Raw genomic sequence first — 20,887 nt, forward strand, 5'->3', positions numbered from 1 at the left:
ATAATCTTCCCAATGTACTTTTAAACTACATTCAAGTCAGGACAAGAAAAGCATAAAGTATAAGATGGGATTAAAAACAAGAGAAAAGCTAATCCTGAAACTTGAAAAAAATGAAGAAAGACACACAGACAGGTCTAGGTTGTATTAAATGTTCTAGATGTTTTATTGGTGTTGGTTTCATTTATTAGACACACACATTTTCTAATAGTTGTGTTTTTTTTTCTTCTTCAATCTCAACCCTTTCAGCCATTTGAGGTGGATACAGCTGAGACCACTGGCCCTTCACTGGTTTCCAACACATACACGCACACAGACCTGGGTCGGACTGATCAATATCGGGACCGGACATGGATCCGATCGGGCATTAGACCTCAGGCACACGGACTCGTCACCACTCACCACATCACAGCACACTTCACCACGTCATACCTGCACACATGCAGTGACAGGAACCTGAAGCCTTTTGGTATAAACACAACCTGAAACCCTGCTTTGCTGTTACACTGAAGAGTAGCCTCCTGAGAAACCAGCAAAAAATAACTGAAACCAAATTAAATACAAAAAGAGAGACAGATATCCTCACTTTTTTTAATCACCAATATTGTTGATGGTCTTCATGAATGTCTCTCTTGCATTGTTTTTCAGCATGTTTTTTTATTGTTTCATTTAAATTCAGTATAGAATTATATAGATTTCCTAGAGCACACAGAAAGATTGAGTTGTCTTTACCAACTTGGGGGAGAGTGGATGTACTGTAATAGTTATTAACAAGGACAATGGTTCACACTGTGCACACAAACAGAGACAAATGGGGCAGGAGGGAAGGGAGAGGAGGGGTGTGAGAGACAGGGAGAGGGAGAGGACGCCATGGGGTGTGCTTTGTTAAGCCTAAATGAGGAAAAGCAGCTCTCACACGCCTTCTCTCCCAGATCAGAAATAAAAAAGACAAATAAAGTCATCGAAAAAAACGCTTCCCCATCCCACCCCACATTTTAAAAAACAACAACACTGTGGCTGTCGAGAACAGAAGAGAGGGAAAATGGACGCAGTGAGAACGTCAGAGAGATGACCACTCTGTTGGTCCTCTGCAGAGAGGAGACACAGGCGAGAGGTGGCAGTCGAAGTGGTGTCGGCGGTGGGATCACACTGTGTGATCTTTATCTGTGTGTGATTTGAGGACAAGCAATGGGTTGGCAAGGAGGGAAGGCAGAGGGAAACAAAGGTACACAAAGACAACGGGAGGAGAGCAGGGAGGAGAAGGAGCTGGATGGCCCTTTTTTGCAGAGCATAGACACTCCCTTTGTATCTTTAGCTCATTCGAATCTACATACACAATATGCAGCTGCCGTTTCGTAGATATATTGGTTTAAGTACACAGCAGTGAGAGAACACATGCAAAGAGTATCATAGGAGATGGGGGGAGAGGGGGCAGTTCAGTGTACAAAGTTGTAAAGGTGCTTTTGCTGTTTTTAATCTTTGGGGCAGTTGTGATGAAAATTGCTTCAAAGCGGTTTTTGTCTTTAAAGGGGAGGGGTATCTGAAGATGTGTCTTGCCAAGGATGGAGTGATGGGGGAGAAATGAGTGGAAGATGTTAGGGGCTCGAGCAAAGGTGCTCCACTGATCAATAGTAGGTCTCCTTTTCCACCCAACCTGGAGTGCAAATGAAAAAAAACAAACAGAGTTCACAGTTAATTCAAGTCCTTTCAGTTAAGTCAAAGCCTTTTCAGTATTTTGAGAAATATACTTATTTTTTATTCCTGCAGAGTCAGACAAAGGAATTGAAACTACTAATATGTACTGCTGCACTTCTGAAGCTCTCTAATGAATATTATCTTGTTTGTTTAATCAATACAGAAACAGAAATATGCAATCTTCTATTGTCAGTACGAGTTTACAAAGTAATTAGCTGGGGAAATGGTTATCAAATAATGAGAATAGCGTTACTGTTAATAAAGAAAACTTGCAGTGGGTCAATATAGAGTATCACACAGACTGTAGAAAAAGAAAGAGCACTGCACCTTTACATGCACTTTTAAGAAACTCTTGTCTACAAGAACAGAAAAATAAAAACCACTCACCCCCAGGGTTCCGGCGGATGAGAAGTTTTCGTATTTCATCATAAACAAAGATGAGAAAACTATAGGGAAATGCACAAAACCACCAGGTAGGCCTGTGGACAAGACAATGAAAACAGATTAAAGTAAACAGACAACTTGTTTTAACATGTGTAACTATGTTACGTGTGGCAATGACACTCACTTTAGTGGGTACATCCTGAGTGCCACATCCATGCCCGGGCAGTAGGACAGAAAAGCAGCCAGGGCTGTCTCTTCAAACAGGCCGAAGATCAAGATCTTGTTCCTGGGTTAAGAAACACAACAAATGTTGAAGAAGACAAATTTAGGTATCTGACAGAATAAACTAGATCTTGTTTATTTCATTATCGATAAAAGAAGAGCATTTCGATGCCACAATAGGTTCTAGAGACTGAAATGAGAAATACAAGCATATAGGTGTCACACTGTAATTGTGGCACTCACTTCATGCCCTGCTGGAACACAGAGTTACGCCTGGTCTTGCAGATGATGACATCAGCCCACTGTACCACTACAATACTGACAAAGAAGGCTGTGTGACATGTAAACTCCACAATCTTCCTTTGTTCATATGTCTGGGGAGGAAGGAGATAATAAAAAGAATGTAAAACCAAGTGACTAAACCTGAAGACAAACACTAAAGTACACTTAAACAGAGCACAGAAAACTTCACACTTACCCATTGCTGTCCATAACTGTCTTCCAGGTCATTGAGAGAGCGGTCATCCCAGTTGAGCCTAATGCCCACCAGATGACTAGGCAGGAATCCATTTTCAGCCAAGATGACAAAGTAAGCGAAGAAACCTCCCAGAGCCTGGATCATACCTAAAGACACACATACACAGAGATAAGTTGCAGATTTATAAGTTTTAAAACTTCTTCAACCTGATGTTACCCAAAACATTGCAGAAATGTCTAAAGAGAATGTAGCTATTGTGTTTGGTTGTGAGCAACAAAGGGGGATAAAGTTGATCTTAAGAAATCAAGATCAAAACTACGGAAGGCCTGGATCAATGGTCCCAACGTACCAATTTGTCCATAAGCAATGCTGATAAGCCTCTCATTCACCAGCTTGTCCCTGAATGGGTTCCTGGGTTGACGCTTCATGATGTCGCTCTCAGCTGCTTCATAAGCCAGAGAGATGGCTGGAACCTGGGGTAAGAGGAGGAAATGTGAACTTTTAATAAGCTATAGCTGCACAAAGCTTTATTTGTGCTATCAGAGTGAGTTTGATCGGCCGCTTTACCATGTCAGTTCCCAAGTCAATACACAGGATAGTGATTGTTCCCAGAGGCAGAGGGATGTTGACTATGATGAAGAACAGGAAGGGGGTGATCTCTGGGATGTTGCTGGTCAAGGTGTAGGCAATGGATTTCTTCAGGTTATCAAAGATCAAGCGACCTAAAGGGGAAAAACAAAAAAAGATTCTGTTGGACCTCTGAAACCACACAGAGTGGATGAGCCTGAGCTCCAGTGCTGTAATATGTTTGATTTAATCTTCAAGGGAAAAAACTGCCCTTTATTGCTCGTTCTTTCTTAAATCTGATTTCCATCCTCTTTGTCTCATTATAAATATTAGATATAAATTATATATAAATATATTATTACATGAACTCTTATTTCATTCAAATGTTCTCAGTCTCCCAGTTCTGTCCTTTAGGTCTTCTCACCTTCTTCCACTCCAGTAACAATAGAGGCAAAGTTGTCATCCAATAAGATCATGTCTGCAGCCTGTTTGGACACATCGGAGCCTGAGATTCCCATGGCAACACCAATGTCAGCCTTTTTCAGTGCAGGAGAGTCATTCACACCATCACCTGTCACAGCTACAATGGCACCCTGGGAGAGATGAAAGAAGGGTAAGGCCCAACAGCAAGATTACTACATTAAAAGAGATCTATTTGTTAAACATATCCATTCAACAATTAGTAAGGCTATCTTGATTTTGCCATCTGAAACAATGGATTCCAGAGCTCATATGCATATTCTAAATCCAAAAAAGTATCAAGTAAAAATAAAAATAAAAATTCAATAGCCTGATATTTTTCACATTAGATAGAAAAGTCACATTTTAACAAAAGCAAAACATATTCTCATTTAATTATTTTTTGTTTATTTGTTAAATTAAACCAAAGTCTTTTGATATTTCAAATGCATTTGAACCATCTCACACAGTGTATCTGGGTCTCCATTCGGTGGATAACCAGTGCCACCTGCTGTTGTGAAAGTATATCATGCCTCTACAGGCCGGTTGTATTAAGCGCCATATTCCTTTCAAGGCTATTTATCAAAATTATATCAATGTTCGAACCTGTCGCTGGCATCCCTCTACAATGATGAGTTTCTGCTGGGGGGATGTCCTGGCAAACACAATCTCTGTATGATTCCTCAGGATGTCGTCCATCTGATCCTGAGATAGATCCTTCAGGTCTGTTCCATGAATCACACAGGCTTTGGCATCCCTGAATATAGAAGTTTAAAAACTTAAAAGTGTATCCCGTGACTTGCAGGCGTATTAAAAAGCTGTTCTTTTTTTAGTGCACATTTCTCTGTTATCATTCCACACCTGGGGTTGACCTGGCTGACGGGTATGTTAAGACGAGCTGCAATGTCCTCAACTGTCTCGTTGCCCTCGGAAATGATGCCCACTCCCTTGGCAATGGCCTTGGCTGTGATTGGATGATCACCAGTGACCATAATGACCTACAAAAACAACAAAGTTTACTTCTTATCTGCCTTTAAAAACTAGGTGATAAAATGCTTTTGTGTCAGGCAGAAAAAGCTCACCTTGATACCAGCAGATCGGCATTTTCCAACAGCATCAGGGACAGCTGCTCGAGGAGGGTCAATCATGGACATGAGGCCAACAAAGCAAAGGTTGTCTGTCTGAAAGTTAACATCATCTGTGTCAAAGGCAAAGCCTTTGGGATACTGGTCCTCTGGCAGGAGCAAGTGGCAGAAACCTGGAGAAAGAGGCAATATGTGACTTAATTTGCACATTTTCTGACCACATATTTGCTTCTCAAATTACTTCCGATATCATTCAGAAAAACTGATTTTTGTTTCAACAAGTCAACACATCTTAGTGAAACTGGAAGTGTGAAGCAAACTTTGGTTTGATTGTGATTTTCACACATTTTTTCTTTAGGTTGAGAAGAATCTTCTTCCTCTAGACCATTTTAAAAACTCCTTAACAATATGGTAGGTGCTTTTTAATTGCTGATGCACTTTAATTGCTCTTGAAAAGTTGACATTTCTATTATTCTTATTGGAAACAGGAGCAGCAGGGCAAAAGGTACGAGTCTAACAAGCTAATCATGTTTTGTAAAACTGAATGAAATTTCATTACGGTATGATGACTTATATTTTCAAATGATATGTGTGTTAATTAAATCCCTGTTTTCTCTCTTTGTAACTAATGGTCATGTTTCATGCCTTTCCCTCTCACTTTTATCTCTATCCATTCTTACCCAGTACTCTCTCTCCAAGACCTCCCAGCTCCATGTAAGCATTGTTGAAAGCCTCCTTCAACTCTTCATCCATAGGTTGCTCCTTGCCCTGCAGCATAATGGTTGAACAGCGCTCAAGGATCCTCTCAGGGGCTCCCTTCATGACCAGCAGGTAGCGGTTGTCATTGGGATCCTCTGTCTCGTGCACGGACAACTGCAAGAGGAGAACAGAGATTATAGTTAAGATGCTGCATAAAATGTATTGATATCAATTGTGCATGCAACAATAGATGTCTGCTCACAGTTCCATCAAACCATTACTAACCTGGTATTTGTTGGTGGAGTTAAAGGGGATCTCAGCCACTTTCTTATTCCTGTCTCTCATTGCCCTGACTGAGCCGCAGGACAGCTCGATACATTTGAGCAGGGCCGACTCTGAGGCATCGCCAGCAACATCTCTTTTCAGGATGGCTATGGAATCTTGTCCTGCTTTGAACTGTGCACGGTTGCACAGAGCAGCGATGCGAGAGAGATTCTGCCATGTCAGTGAGCTCTTGTCGAAAGAAGCACCTGGAGAAAGGGATAAAAACTGCCAGTGTAATCAACTGAGATGCTTTTCTTGTAATCATTGTATCCTCTTACAATTTTTTTTATTTTTATCTTAAATCAATTTTAGCACGAGGGGCCTTTTATTGGAGCCTCAAGCCTGGAGCGTCTGCTCAACCAATTGAGCTACCTGGTTTCCCATCCTCTTACAACTGTAAGATCTTTCAGAGATCAGCAGTGCGTGTGCAGTATGCCCTTTCCTCACTAACCTGACTGATCCTCAGTGGTGTCAGCTTCATGGATCTGGTTGTCAAACCACATGTGGGCCACAGTCATCCTGTTCTGGGTCAGGGTGCCTGTCTTGTCAGAGCAGATGGTGGAGGTGGAGCCCAGCGTTTCCACAGCCTCTAAGTTCTTTACCAGGCAGTTCTTCTTAGCCATACGCTTGGCAGTCAGAGTCAGACATACCTGCAGACACACGTTTATGAGGTTTATGTCAATGTTTATTGCATTTATCAGCAACAGAGGAAAAGTTGTCTCTCCATGCTTAACAAGAAATTAAATAAATCAAATAAGAAATCTGATTTTATTGTTTATAACAACTGACATAAAAAAATCTGCAAACAAAAAGAAGATTCAGTAAAAGTTATATAACCACATGAAAATAATAATAATAACACTAAGCTAACAGAAAGAACCTAATTCCGAATCACTGTTCCACTTACAGTGACTGTGGCCAGCAGCCCCTCAGGCACGTTAGCCACAATGATGCCAATAAGGAAGATGACGGCCTCCAGCCAGGAGTAGCCCAGGATGATGGCCAAGATGAAAAACGTCACACCCAGAAAGACGGCCACACCTGTGATGATGTGGATGAAGTGCTCGATCTCCTTTGCAATGGGTGTTTTTCCGGTGTCCAGGCCAGAAGCCAGAGTGGCAATGCGACCCATGACTGTGCGGTCTCCAGTGTAGATGACAATACCACGTGCTGTGCCTGGTAAGAAAAAGAAAAATGGGATATCTTGAAAATCAGAGGTTATGTGATATATTTCTGTCTTTCTTTTTCTTTATGAGATAGAAGTCTCTTCTGTCTAAAAACAAAGTATAAGTCAAATATCAACTCTATCCCTTCATTAAGTTTGATGGCTTTGAATCTCAACAAGGGGCAGACAAGTTAATAATAGCACACAATGCAACTGCCATGGTGACAATACCTTCCACACAGTTGGTGGAGAAGAAACCAATGTTTCGGGTCTCCAAGGGGTTGTCATGGGTACAGTCAGGTGACCTGCTCTGAGGTTCAGATTCTCCTGTCAAGGAGGAGTTATCCACCTGATGGACAACACAGAAAGTAAAACTAAGAAATCCAACCTCATAATATGGGTATTGTTTCTTAACCTTTGATTCTGTATTTTGCATAATTTCTCCAAAAGACAGCTTACACAGTAAAGACAGAATATTTATTTTGGTATTCTTGATCTAATAAAAGCTTTTTAGCTCATTTTCAGAAATGGAAAAACAGTAAAACCAACAAGGCAATCCTGGAGGTAGCTGTTTGTTTTTACCCGATGCAGTTACAGCTTTCCACTTTCACAGTAGATTGAATGTGGCATTCGTGTATGTGTGTGTACCTTGCAGCCATGAGCTGAAACCACCCTGATGTCAGCAGGGATCCTGTCTCCTCCTTTTACTTCAATCAGATCTCCGGCCACCACTTCTTCAGCGTTGAGCTGCACCTTCTCACCCTCACGGATCACGAGCGCTTGCTGCGAGGACACATCAGTGTGGTTAGAGAGCAAGCACACATACATTTTTTTTAAAAGACAGCACAAAGACAATTACAGGAGACGGGAAAGATGTGAGAAGATCTTCCTGCTGAAAAGTTTTAGTATATCTAGTTTAATAAAAAAAAAATCTAAGTTATAAATATGTATTTATTATAATATTTTAAACATTTGAAAGTAAAACAGACGGTAACAGAGGCGATCATCACAACAGTGCAATATCTTGTTGCAAACTTTGACTGAGACATTAAATGGTACTGTATCTGAAGTGCGTATTTTCATATCAAAGATAGATGAAAACAGGTCGTAAGTGTTTCTCTTTTCATTGTAATCTTAAACCTTGAATCACATTTTGGTGTCTGCCACATGCATCTAAAAATCCTGTAGATTTGAACTTTAACGGCTGTACACTTCTGTTCTGAGAGTGACAGAGGAAATTAAAATAAGGTTTACCTGAGGCACCATGTTCTTAAAAGACTCCATGATTTTGGAGCTCTTGGCCTCTTGGAAGTACGAGAAGCAACCGGTGATGATGACGACAGCCGTGAGCACGATACCGAGGTACAGCTGCAGGGAGGATAGACAGAAGAAGACATATGTGAGTGTGGACAGAGGGCAGGCATAGTGTGTGACGCTGAAATTAATTTGCCAGGGTGTTATTTATACAATACTTCAGAGGCCTACGTGTGACGGATGTGTTAATGAGGTGTAGATGGACCAGATGTGAATATGTTTCTGGAAATTCTGTGTGACAGATTGCGTGTGTAAGTGTGCATTGCTCACATTGTCGCCTGCAGGTTCGTCCTCAGTGGCTGCTTGGATGGCATAGGCCAAAAAGCAGAGAATGGCGCCAAGCCACAGCAGGACGGAGAATCCACCAAACAGCTGGCGACAGAACTTGACCCACTCCGGGGTGGTAGGAGGAGGGGTGAGAGCATTAGGACCATCCCTAAGCAAAAACTCTGCTGCCTTGGCATTGGTCAATCCCTGGAGGGAAGAGTAAGGAGGAAAAGTTTGCACTGATGCAAAGGCGAAGGACATTTGTTTAAACTTGTGAATATTCTCATATTTCTCGAGTATGACTTTGTGGTTTAGTGGTCTGTTGTGCTGCATTGTCAAAACTCTACCAAACCAGTAGAAGTAAACTGGTGCCACCTTGTGGCACACTGAAAAAAACTCACCTGGACGATGTCAGTCTGGAATTTCCTGCACACTTCCTCAACAGACATCTTATGTTCAGTCTATAGAAAACCAACAAAAAAAACAGACGAACAAAACAAAAATATTCCCCATAAATTAATAATCTGAAGTCCAAATTTTTTCACACAATATTATAGATATATATAAATATTTTTTTAAAAATGCAAAGAATTTAAATATCTTGCATTTTCAAAGTATCTAACTTAGAGTAAAACCAAGTAGTTATAAATCAACTACATGCATGCAGTTCACCTGAGAGATTAGAGTATTAGGGCAGCCAGGTATGGCGGCCCTGGTGTCTGTTTCTTGCGCTGAAATGTGGGATTAAACTCATGACCTGTTAACAATTCAGCTCCACTTACAGGCAAAAATACATTATTTTGACCTGTATTAGGAAGACGCTCCTTTTCTGGCAAAAGAAAAAATCTTTTTTTTTTTATTTCCTGCAGGGGGGGGTGTTAAAAAAGATTTTTTTTCACATCCTAAAATGTGTGGATGGCATAAGAAAAAAAAGGAAACTGTACATGTAAAATAATCAGCCTTTGATTAACAGGGTTTAAGGTCCTCAAACATACTTTATAACAACATTCATTTTCACAAGAGATCAAAGAAGATTTTACTTACAATGGGCACTTCCTTCTTCAGGTCATCCATGTCCTTGTTCCCCCCCTTCTTCTTCTTGGGGGATCGGTCATCTTTGTCCTGTGTGGTGGCAACGCGGTAACTGTCTGACCGCCCATACTACAGACACACACACATGTTTTATACATGCCCTCTGACTAGAGATAGCAGCCTGTGTGCCGTTGAGTTTAATCTTAGCAGTTGTCTGGGTTTGTAAATATGCACTATATTTCCATTCTTGTTCAGTTGGCTGCCTTGCCTGTATTTACACAGACTTTATCAGATATAAAGCCAGTGGAATTTAATTAAGTCTCTTTCTCTGTTTCACTACAAAGTGAATCACGTTGTAGCCTTGTGAAGTGGCCATGTGAGGTAGGTAGCATTTCTCAGAAGTTAGAAACACCAGTTATTCTCTGTTTATGAGGAAGGTATTCAGTAGCAAACATTAACATAAAACATTGTTATGACAGGAAGTGTTGAAGATATGATAAGAAAAGGCTCTACTCTGGTAGCTCTGTTTGGCTTGAATAAACTGCTACGACAATACAAGTCCACTGTTGTGACGGATCAAAGCCTACACTGGCCATCTGTTCTGCCAGACTCATCTGATCTCCACTGATCAAACAACTCACTCCAACGTGCACACACCCCGATGGACACATCAAAACATAATTGAGTGCAAATGGTTTAACTTGCAGGTTTAAACTAATCACTTCCTGTTCGTTTTCATTCAGTTATCAAGCGGCAAGCATGAAGAACATCAGAGAGAGACAGGACAGGAGGACTGCGTTTATACACCCTTCAAAGGGTTCCTTCCTGGATTCTAGTATGTTCTATAATATTAGAACAGAGACATGAGGGACACTTTGATGACAAAATTACAAAGAATTAAACCATATGTTTACGCAGACACATCAAAATGTCTTTGTACCCTTCGGCCTGCTTTCCTTCAGAGTTGTTGTTCCATGTACCTTTCTTACTGTAACCGTCCCCTTAGAAATTGGCTTATACTATTAAACTTGGCATGAGTGGCCTAATAATAACCCCAATTTTCTCCAGCACTGCACATTCTAGTGCTCCTGGGTCTATAACTGCAACTCTGGCCTGCCGTCCGGCAGGAGAGCAGCACGACCGTTGGGCCACATCAATACAAATGTGCCTCATCAAAGGTCAGGGGTCACTTGGAGAGACACTGATGACCCCCGGAGGTGTAACAAGATCCCAGCAGACAGGATCTTAACAACCTGGTCATAAAAGAAATGTAGACCAATACACTGCTGACTCAAATTTGATGGAGTACATGTAGGAAAGTCCAGCAGATGTGACTGACATGTGATTTGATCTGACTTAGACAGAAAAGTCGATACTTATCAACTTACAATCAATAAGTGCAATCATCTTTGATATCTAAGTTTAAAATATTATTTATATCTTCCATTTGAGGCACTGCTCTGAATTTACTGGAGCACCCTCTAGTGGTACAGCCAGGTAGTAACATTTACCAACAAAACCGCAGCTAACTTCTACTTGACTGACTTGTGCAAATCTGATCATGTAGATCTGAAGTGCAACAGAAGAAACTGGTTTGTTTTTTAATATAGACTTTAAAAGTGTGTTTATTTAAAAAGGACGCCGTCGTTTGTCCAGATCTAACTGATATATTTACAAATGGACCTGTGAGGGAGTAAGATCCCAAGTTCTCCTCATGAGTTGACAGACACACCTATCCAAACCACACCAAAACATACACACCTGCAGTGCCTTACAAAGATAAATTTTGCCGCTGCATTTCCCATTTGAGTGGTAACTGTACTGTTACGCAAATCTCTTGTGAAAATCCTGTTTCTGAATTTGTCTGCCGTTACAAAGACCTGTCTTTCTGGTTTCCTATATATTCTTGACAACTGTCACTTAACTGTGGAGCGCTGGTTGCTCGACGACCCCCTCTGAGCTTAAATGAAACAATAAAACCATTTGTTTGAGCTTGTCGGAAAGAGAGTGGCACATCAGCGATAGGGTGAAATTTGACCTGACAGCAAATACATACGCACTAATATGCAAACAAACCTCCAACAAAAGAGCAGGTGAGCAAATCTTTTGCTGCAGCAAGATCAGGCAGGCCTGGTGAGGTAGATGCTGCATTGAGGAGAGACCGATGCAGTGGAAAAGTACTGCTGCTGATCTCCTATGAGACAGACCCTTGGTGTGTGTGCATGTGGGTCTAAAAATACAAAGGGGTTGTGTGGGTGAGTGTTGGCACACACTTGTGTGCATGTGTAATATAAGTTATGTATTACTCATGTGAGAAAAATGTCTTTATATCTCTGTTTAAGATCAAAGGTGTTGCGCAAGATGCAGAGTTCTACTCAAAATGAATCTGCCAACTCAGTTTCAATGATGGTCGACTGGCAGCTGTGTGTGCGAGGATAGATTTGCAGCATTTTACGGTGGTTATTGTGGCTACTTTTTCAGACATTTACTGAACACCGCAAACACTTATTTCAAGAGCATTGTGAGCTCATCTGTGCACCTGCTCCTGTGAGAATATACATGATTAAAGTGATGATATATAGTTCAAATGAGCAAGCAACAATCTATTTCTTTATTTTTTACACAAGCACACACAAATACATAGGCTCAGACAATAGAAATGGTTGGTGTGGAGGTGGAGATGAGTGGCAAACAAAGAGGAGAGTGGTGAAAAGTAAAGACGTGGAGAGATGAATGTGACGGGGGCGGATGACAGACAAGATCGGGTACACGGAAAGGCAGACATCAGTGGGAGGTGAGATGTGAAGACAGACAAACTGAGACAGAAAGGCAGGTGGAGAAAGGATTAGAGAAGGAGTAAGAGAGGTGAGGAGGTGTTTTCATTCTTCTCTCAGGCGTCCAATTAGATATTGACCAGCAGTCATTTGACCCACAGTGATACCACTCAGTTAGTCATTATCTAATGATAATAGATCATATTTTCATTCCAGGTGTGTGTATGTGCGCCTTTGAGTGTGTGTTCATTCGCAGATATGAATGAGTGAGTATTATCAGCATGACTCACAGAAATAGGGGAAGTTGCCAGCCTATCCTAGTCAGTTTACAGTAGGTTGAGTATGTTAATTGCATACCTATTTTGGGTTTGTTTATAACAGTGTTGTTGCCACTCAGTCATTAATAACAGAAGGAGCAGACTGCCAACGCCTGATAAAATATCTTCCTTGCACCTAATTGTAACACTTTTTGTCAGATATGGTTAAAAAACTCACATCCCTTTTCAATTCTGTCAACAAATATGTCTCATTATGTCCATATTCAGCGCATACACAATCCAACATGTTCTGCGCGTGTGTGCCTGTGAGGGTATCCAGCTGTCTCACACGTCTTTGGGTAATTCAATGAGTCCCATCTGTCCTGAGAAAGGAAACAGAGACTTCTGGCTGGAATTACAGACACTCACTCTCTTACAAGCAAACAGAATACCATAGTGATGGACAGACTTATCTCTGACATCATTAGGAAATGAAAAAATCTTATGCTCCTTCATAGATTACATAGTGTAATCACCCAAATCCAGGGACATTTTGGCTCATTAAAATCAATAATTTGGTGAAGCCAACGTTTTATGTGTTTAACCTAATCATAAATTCTTCTGCAGGCCTGCTTCAACTAACAAAACTAACCTTGCAAATTACCCACATGTGAACAACGCGGATAAGTGAGTGTGTTAGGAGGGCAAGTTACCATGGTGACCATCATGGCCACTGGCATGGTGAGCAAGCTCAGTAATGGTCCAGTACTGTGAGGATCCCCTGATGTGATCCAGGATGAGGAATAATTGATGCATCTGTAACTGGACACTACGTTCACGGCTGTTTGGCACAATTGATTCAAGGAATTGGTTTGTGTTCGAGTGTGTTAATGTCTGTGTGAGCAGAGGTGAGTCACTGTATTGGCTACAGTCTGTGTGAGCAGCAACTACACGCATTGCGGCAGAGAGAGGGAGGAAGATATGGGGTGAATGAAACAGACACATGGTACAATTACACGATAAGACACCAAAAATAAGACATTTAAAATGTGCAATCAGAAAAGCCTGAGAGGGAAAGAGCTTGTTTAAAGTCCCCTTATGTGTCAGTTTTATAAGTTATATGACTAAAGTTCTTATTTTGAACTTGAACTATGACACACATGACATATGGCAGTAAAATGAAGTGAAGTATCTGGAATTTTGTTCACATGAGGGAGCCATGCTCTGTTTAGGAGTGGCACCTAAGAGATTAACAATCGTGTCAAGTATGTTAAGGACCTCAGGTCCAGGCACGCAAATCAAAGTTGTTTTTTTTCATCTTCCTCTTCAACTAAATGCAAACGGAACTTTACAGCAGAACAGAAACTGCTGTGCATGTATGTACAAATGCCAGAATGCTTCTGGTGGGAATTTCTGTCTCTCTTTATGTGAAACTCATAAAAGGAAGTGGTTTAGGTGGTAAAAAACCGGGTTCAGCTTTTTTTTCATAATTATCCCTCCGAAACAATCAGTGAATTTGTCATACCTGCGTATGAATTAGTGCTTCCTCTTTTTACAGCCTCATGTTAGAAAAATCTTGTCAGCCCTGCTGCACTGACATGTCATACCACATCATGGTGTTACTCACAACGCTGCAGGTACCAAACAATAAAATAGTCAAGCTCTGAATTCCAGCCTTGGTCACAAGCCCAAAGCTTAGAAACTGAACGAATCAACCAAAAACATATAAAGGCTGACCAGTGACATTATCTCTTATTCTAACAATGTTCTAAATAAGGAAATAAAATGAAGATATAGGATTTGACTGAAGCACTAATACGTGCAACAGTTAATCCTAAAATATGAAGCTTAATCAAAAATCAAATGTATGCTGTTATGTTACACCAAACACATACATTTGTGACCTGTGCTGCGGTCATGCAAGAAAAATGTCAGACTTCTCTGACAACAAAGTATCATCATCATCATCAGAAGATGGGCACTACTAAGGGAAGTGTCAGGGCTGTTAATTATATGAGTGAGTATGCATATTGTTTTCACTGTAAATGCCTGTTGGGGTGTCTGTCAGAGTTACGTTAATCATAAATGTCTATGTTACCAGCGTATCCTTGAGACTCATTTAATTGAAACAGAGATATCCTCCATGCCCTCCATACTTTGTTGCCCGTTTCCTCTCTATGAATAATCTAGTAAGAGAAAAATTACCTACAAAGCAACAGTTGATGAAGAAAAAACTAAAAAACAAAGAAAACTAGAGAAAAAGACATCAACACAGCTTCTATTCTAAAATACATTTTACCAGTAATTAAAGTATGCTGTGACCGTGGAGTGTGTGTTTGTTATTGTAGCCATTTTTTCATGTGTGTGTAACCTTGCAAGGTCATTGGGCCATCTGCTGTTTCTTGCAGCAGGATGAAGGGCTCTGGGCCAAAGTAGGGGGCTCAGGCTGGGGACCAAGGGACATGGCTGGTGGGATTAGCAAGTCCGATTATTACACTGGATTAGCCCACTACTGTATGCTTCTGCTTCTCTTCTGTCACTGCTATACCCAGACAAACCAAATGCATACATGCATGAAAATCTGTAATCTCAGCCTTCAGAGGAATGCAAAGGCTTCTTGGATTGTCATTTTAACTGACATCAAAAGCAGAAGATTGCAGGTATCAGACATGAAGAAGAGGGGAAAAGATAACATAAAATCTCTCAGGCAGAAGCTACAACAGTCTTTCTATTGAGAGGCATAAGAATGAATCACTGCATACACAAGTACATGTTCCAGACTGATTTCATGGAATTGTATACATAACAGATGAATTTGTAACAAAAAAAGACAGCGTCCGATTACGAGAAGTGAAAAAATATCTTTATCTCTAACCACGCAAACACAAAGAGAGATTAATTCTCTTAAGCTTTCAAATCATCTGCATTGTGCTTGTTCAAAAGATTAAATAAACAAAAGAAAGAAACATGGACCTAACTGAAAATACCAACTTAAGTGATAACCCCTCCCCCCTACTTTTTTACTCCGTCCCATCTGTCTGTACCGTCGTCATCTGTTCACCCAGCAGAGATAACTGTGTATCTGTGTGACTTTAAACAAACACTGCATAGTAATAGGTACCGTGAAGGACTTCTACTGTAGTTAATATGCCTTGGTGTGTGAATGAGTGAGTGTGGCCTGATTAGCACTGTAAATCTGGATTTTCTTGGTGCCTGTAGAGAACAGGGCACCTCGCCACAGCGTGAAAGAGGGTAACTTAAGGCTGTGTGGCAAGCAGGTGGTCACACAGAGATATGCAGATGTTTAATCACTTGCACGCATAAAAAAGATACCTATTTGCATATCCATTTCACAGCATTCATCTCTTTTTAGCTCCAAGTCGTGATCTGTAAAATTCAGTGTGTCAGATTGAACAGGAAAATTAAGGGAATCGTCTACCAATTACTGTTAATAATGAAACTAATATAAGAATGCTGTGGCATAATGGCAACATTAAATGGAACAAAATACAAAATAAATTAAGCAAAAAAAAAACCTTTGTTCATTGTGGGTGCCTCGTGTAACACTTTGTGCTTTGATTTTCTCGCAGGCACACACACATATATATCTCCAGGACAACATCCTGCATTAGTCATGCAGCTGTTGTCAGGCAACCTAACCCTCCTGAACTGCTCTCTTTATGGGAGACCGTCAGCACGTTAAGTTGGAAACTATTGGCCGTATGAATCACTGAGTTTACAATAATCTTGTTTTAAAGTAATGTATAAAGTAGACAGCACTGACCTTTACATTCTATCAGCACTGCACAAGCTGCTACTGAGCTTACAGCTGAGGTCTGCTCTTGTTAGTTTAATGTTCGCAAAAAAGGCTAACTGCAGGTTTCTCACTGAGGCATGAAAGCAAGCTGGACCCTGTGCTTCAGTAGTATTCCAACAAAATAAATTGAACTCATTACCAATCTATTGATCAGCAGTTGTCACATGGCTTTAAGGGAACAATAGAGGAGCGCTGTAAAAGGTCACCATGTTGACCTTAATTGACTCCTGGGCCCACATAGCTAAAAAGACAGGTCATCAAGTGCAGGTAGGTGAAGAATTCCTCTATGAACATGTTTTTCTTCTAGTTCCTGCGATATGTAGACAGATCAGTCACGGCACAGTGCAGCCTATCAGAATCAAGCAGCAGGTGCAGTGAGGAGGGATGTGCAGCATTCTGCACCAAACTGAGGGCTGGGCCTCTGCAGCGACCACACAACTCCAGGATTACCTTCAGTAACAACATCTACTGTCTTCTCTATCGCTGCGTACATCTCATTACTGCCAGTGTAAAAGCATATGCTGTCCTAGAGACCATTACATCACGAGTTAATTAGTTTGAGTCTAGTCAAAGTCTTACAGAGGACTTGATGCTAACAAGAGCTGCTCTCTCAGCCACACCCCTGATCATCGGCCATTATGACCTTCTAATAAACCCTTAATGCAACTACAGAATGGTAATTTTTATTCTATCACTGGTCATCCAACCCCTCCACCACCACACTAACCCCTCTGTCATAAATGTCCGTTAATGATCACCCATCCATGCTCATATCTCCTCTCCCTGCCCCATATGTATCCCGTCCCCTTGATAACCAATCCCACAAGCTGCAGCAAGAGGAAACATGAGCCACAGTAATGTGAGCCTCAGGTCATTATCCCGTAACAGGATATACATTTGAGCAGGCCTCACCCCTATGCGCAGCTTCCCTCACTTTAAATCCGTCTTTTTTTTCTATCACTACACCTGCACACTACTTATCTGCCCTTTCTCTGTCTGTCCCTCTTCAGCAGCCCCCCCGCCTCCCCTCCCCGCCTCATCTGTGTCACGTTTCTAAAGGTGAAAAGCAGCAGTCGATGGACCTGTGCAGCCCTGGATCCACATCTCACTTTACATTTCCCCCCACAGACTCATCAGTTTCAGTCACTGTCAGGTATATCTGCATCAATGCAGAAAGAAGGGCAGCGTGCAAGATGAGAAGGTGAAGGTGTGTGTGTGTGAGTGGCGCTCTTTACTCAGGGATGCTACCCTATATTTAAAATACCTATGTTCATGTCTGATAACGTCTTCCCTTGACACATGTTCAAACGTTTATCTGTAGCATTACTGCTGTCTTTTAACCTGGTCCGTTCTGCGTGACTCCTGGTGCCAACCTATCACAGCTGTTTACAGGGAATTTCCACACGAGAAGCCCCGCCCCCAGTTTGACGCAGAAGGCACGTCGCAAGCGATGCCCCCTGCGGCCTTGGGAAAGGACAGCTGGCAGTGTCATCGCACAGTGCGCCAGTGCTAAATGCTTGATAAAAACGACAAAATGATTGTTATGCAAACGTACACCTAATAAAAAAACACCTCCTGGTAAACGTCGATTCAGGACTCCATCCCTTCATCTTTCTATCCATCCTTTATCCCGCTATGGGTCACCTCAGCGCCCGAACGCGATAAAAACAGATTACCACAGAGCATCGCATCCTCAGATTATTGTTTTCTGCAATTCCAGCCTCTTTTATTTTCCGAAATTACTCTAGTTCCATTCAACGTTTCCCTCTCCATCGCTCTGCCTGACCAAACTTCCACACAGCGGCGGTACATGCGTAAGCACTTTTTGTACTCTATCTCGTTTGACGCAGTGCCCTCTAATGCTGCCGGTTGCTTCCACATGCAAATGAAGACCTTGTACGGACGGATGGGTCTATTTCCCCTGAATCCTTCATCTTGAAGGTCTCCGCGATGTTGCAGGGGCAACATCGGCTCGTGTCTCTACGATGGCTTACAATGCCTCTACAGCTGTGGATATTTCACGGCAGGGCATTGTTTTCTGACTGCGGCGTCATGCCACTGCATCATGCAGAGGACACGCCGATGCCGGAGATTTAAAATTACAACTCGTGTCGCAGGACAGTGATGGAGCCGAAATTGCGCAATAGCTCAAACCGGCGTTCTCCCTTTGCCGCTCATCTTGTATTTTTCCACCAGGCTCCACTGATTCATTTACATGTCTAATAAGTTTAACCTTGTAACCGGAAACAGATGAGATGCGTTTAATGGTTTAATGGATGCGCCCAGGAGATGAGAACTCACCAAAGTCATAGTGACAAACTTAGAGAACATACTGTATCGTCGTGTTCCTAGTGTATATTACAGGATTATTCGTTCCTTTAATCTGTAGTGTGTGTAAATGTGTTTATTGCTGGCGATTATCGAGTCCCTGTTATGTCACAAATTAAAGGGGAAATAAGCTGGTGAGGCGCTTATTCCTGGTAACCGCATTATGACGCACAGGTCAATGAGGATGCCGAGGCTGCTCAGCTGATAGCGACCACTGTATAAGGACGCATCAGGGTGAGCGTCGTCCCATCTTATCGCCAGATGTTTCTTATGTGTGGCACCAAAAGGACCGTAAACAGAGCAGAGCCAGCTGGAAGCAGGAGAGGAGGGGATTTGGGTGGACGGTAAAATGGTGATGGAGGGGAGTCACAAAATGAGCTCATTCATCACAGAGAACGTCGTATGGTATAACCATGCACCTCAAATGTACCAAAAGACAGTTATTAAAATAGAGGTTAGTAATGGGGGAAGATAACACGTGCCCCCCTCCCTCGCTTAAACACAAGAGCACTCTGGAGGAATAAACCGATTAGGCCTACTGCGGCTGGCAAGGTTACAGTCAAAGTGAGGCCTATCAGACACTTAAAATACACGGCACACTGATAACCTCTAAAACCCACAGACCCACTCTACACACTAAACTGTGACAAGTATACGTCTCACAGTTTGGTATCAGTCTTAAATTAACATCTCCTCAAAGGAATCGGTGCAAATTATATGAGCGGATATCCACTGCAAGTAAAATGCAGGTTCGAGTAAGATGAAAGTAAGATGAAGCATAAAAGTCGCAGCTTTCTATCTCTGCCAGGAGCTTCTGCTACATCAGTTTGTCGCAGTCTGTGAGAGCGGGGTAAAACACAGTTCCGCATTAGAGTCAATGTCATTCAGACACACAGCATTTCCTCATAGGAAAAAAATGACATCACGGCTGTGTTAGAACCGTTGCTCATAGGAGCGAGATATCGGACTACATCTCACTAGTCAGGCCACTTCAGGTAGGCTACAACGCCGTTAAAAAGTTGGAAATCGTCGGTCTTACCCCCATGTTGGCGCAGTCACTCTTCTCCTCAGGTGATGCACGGCTTGAGAGGTGTCAGCCCCTCACGTTGAATTAGCCTATATCAAAATGCCTCGCCTTGAAAAACAGAAGAAGATATGCTCAGTTGTTTTGAGTCGCTTTAATTAAAAATAGGGCGTGAGAGAAGTTATCAAGGCAATAGATCTGGCAAAATATATTTTCTTGGGTTTAAATGAACAATTTCTCAAACCTTCAAAAAGGTCAGGCTACACTGTCCTCCCTGTGACACGTCTTTCAAATGAAATGTTGCGGTCTCAAGCGGAGCATCACGCGAGAAGCCGTTTCCGTCCTTTGCTCTCTGATACTTGCGGTGAAAGACCGGTGAAATTAACGAGCCGCACTGCTACTGCTCCACTACTTGATCCTCCTCCGCGGCTCTGCTGGCTGCCGCAGTACTCCGCTCTTCTAGCAGCACCCCTCCGCCAGAAGAAGAAGCGAATGAGCGAATGGAGATGCGCAATAGGCCCGCCTACCACCGGCACAGATGGCCAATCACAGCTCTGAGCGTCTCATCAGTGTTGGGATCGCTGACCAGTTGGGGCTATCCGAGTCTGCAAGCGAACCAATAGCAAACCAATACTGCTCCTCCTGCTTTACTGCAGAATTCCGAGGCTTGCAGCCAGCAGCATTGCGAGTCTCTAGGCTGGAATTTTGTATAAATGGACGCACAAGGTTAGATTCTAGTCATGGTGGTTGTGTTTGCTTTTGATGCAATGTATTTATGTAACATTAAAACAGTAGCTTTTTGTGCCTTAGACGATTGCATGTGGAAACCACCCCTGGATGTCTCATTAGTCATGTTTGTCCTATCACGAGCATGTGTGCACCTCCATATTTCACTTCAGCATCGGGCCTAGGTGCGCAGACATAATAATACATCAACAGTTTGCATGACAAAGAGATGCAGATGAAAGATTTAGGATGAAGGCAGAGTCACAGTTCTGT

The 20,887-nt window shown here is 42.0% G+C and overlaps 1 protein-coding gene across 2 annotated transcripts; it reads right to left on the bottom strand.

Annotated features, from left to right (window-relative positions):
• Positions 1 to 139: 139 nt before the first annotated feature.
• On the bottom strand, positions 140 to 20,335 carry atp1a3b (ATPase Na+/K+ transporting subunit alpha 3b). 2 transcript variants are annotated; one of them, XM_072393955.1, is made up of 23 exons: positions 20,133 to 20,335; positions 19,904 to 19,999; positions 9,701 to 9,778; positions 9,058 to 9,117; positions 8,660 to 8,863; positions 8,330 to 8,443; positions 7,724 to 7,858; positions 7,307 to 7,424; positions 6,818 to 7,086; positions 6,362 to 6,560; positions 5,872 to 6,116; positions 5,568 to 5,760; positions 4,885 to 5,060; positions 4,664 to 4,800; positions 4,409 to 4,559; positions 3,768 to 3,936; positions 3,344 to 3,498; positions 3,126 to 3,249; positions 2,777 to 2,922; positions 2,542 to 2,672; positions 2,261 to 2,362; positions 2,080 to 2,171; positions 140 to 1,651 (listed from the first exon to the last, which is right to left on the bottom strand). In XM_072393955.1, exons 2-23 carry the CDS (start codon positions 19,907 to 19,909, stop codon positions 1,623 to 1,625), a joined length of 3,033 nt encoding a protein of 1,010 aa, XP_072250056.1. In that variant the 5' UTR covers positions 19,910 to 19,999; positions 20,133 to 20,335; the 3' UTR covers positions 140 to 1,622. The 2 variants fall into 2 exon arrangements, with proteins under 2 accessions (XP_072250056.1, XP_072250055.1); XM_072393954.1 differs by having other exon boundaries at positions 9,701 to 9,817.
• Between the last annotated feature and the right edge of the window lie 552 nt (positions 20,336 to 20,887).

This window comes from Leuresthes tenuis, unplaced genomic scaffold, assembly GCF_036924035.1.
Source record: "Leuresthes tenuis unplaced genomic scaffold, fLeuTen1.0.hap1 SCAF_10, whole genome shotgun sequence".
Lineage (NCBI taxonomy): Eukaryota > Metazoa > Chordata > Actinopteri > Atheriniformes > Atherinopsidae > Leuresthes > Leuresthes tenuis.

Bases quoted from the DNA above. Each gene is read 5' to 3' on its own strand.
- atp1a3b (XM_072393954.1), bottom strand. The intron at 2,363-2,541 runs GTGAGTGCCACA...TTCTTAACCCAG, and splicing joins GTGTTCCAGCAGGGCATGAA to GAACAAGATCTTGATCTTCG. The intron at 2,172-2,260 runs GTGAGTGTCATT...TCTTGTCCACAG, and splicing joins CTCAGGATGTACCCACTAAA to GCCTACCTGGTGGTTTTGTG.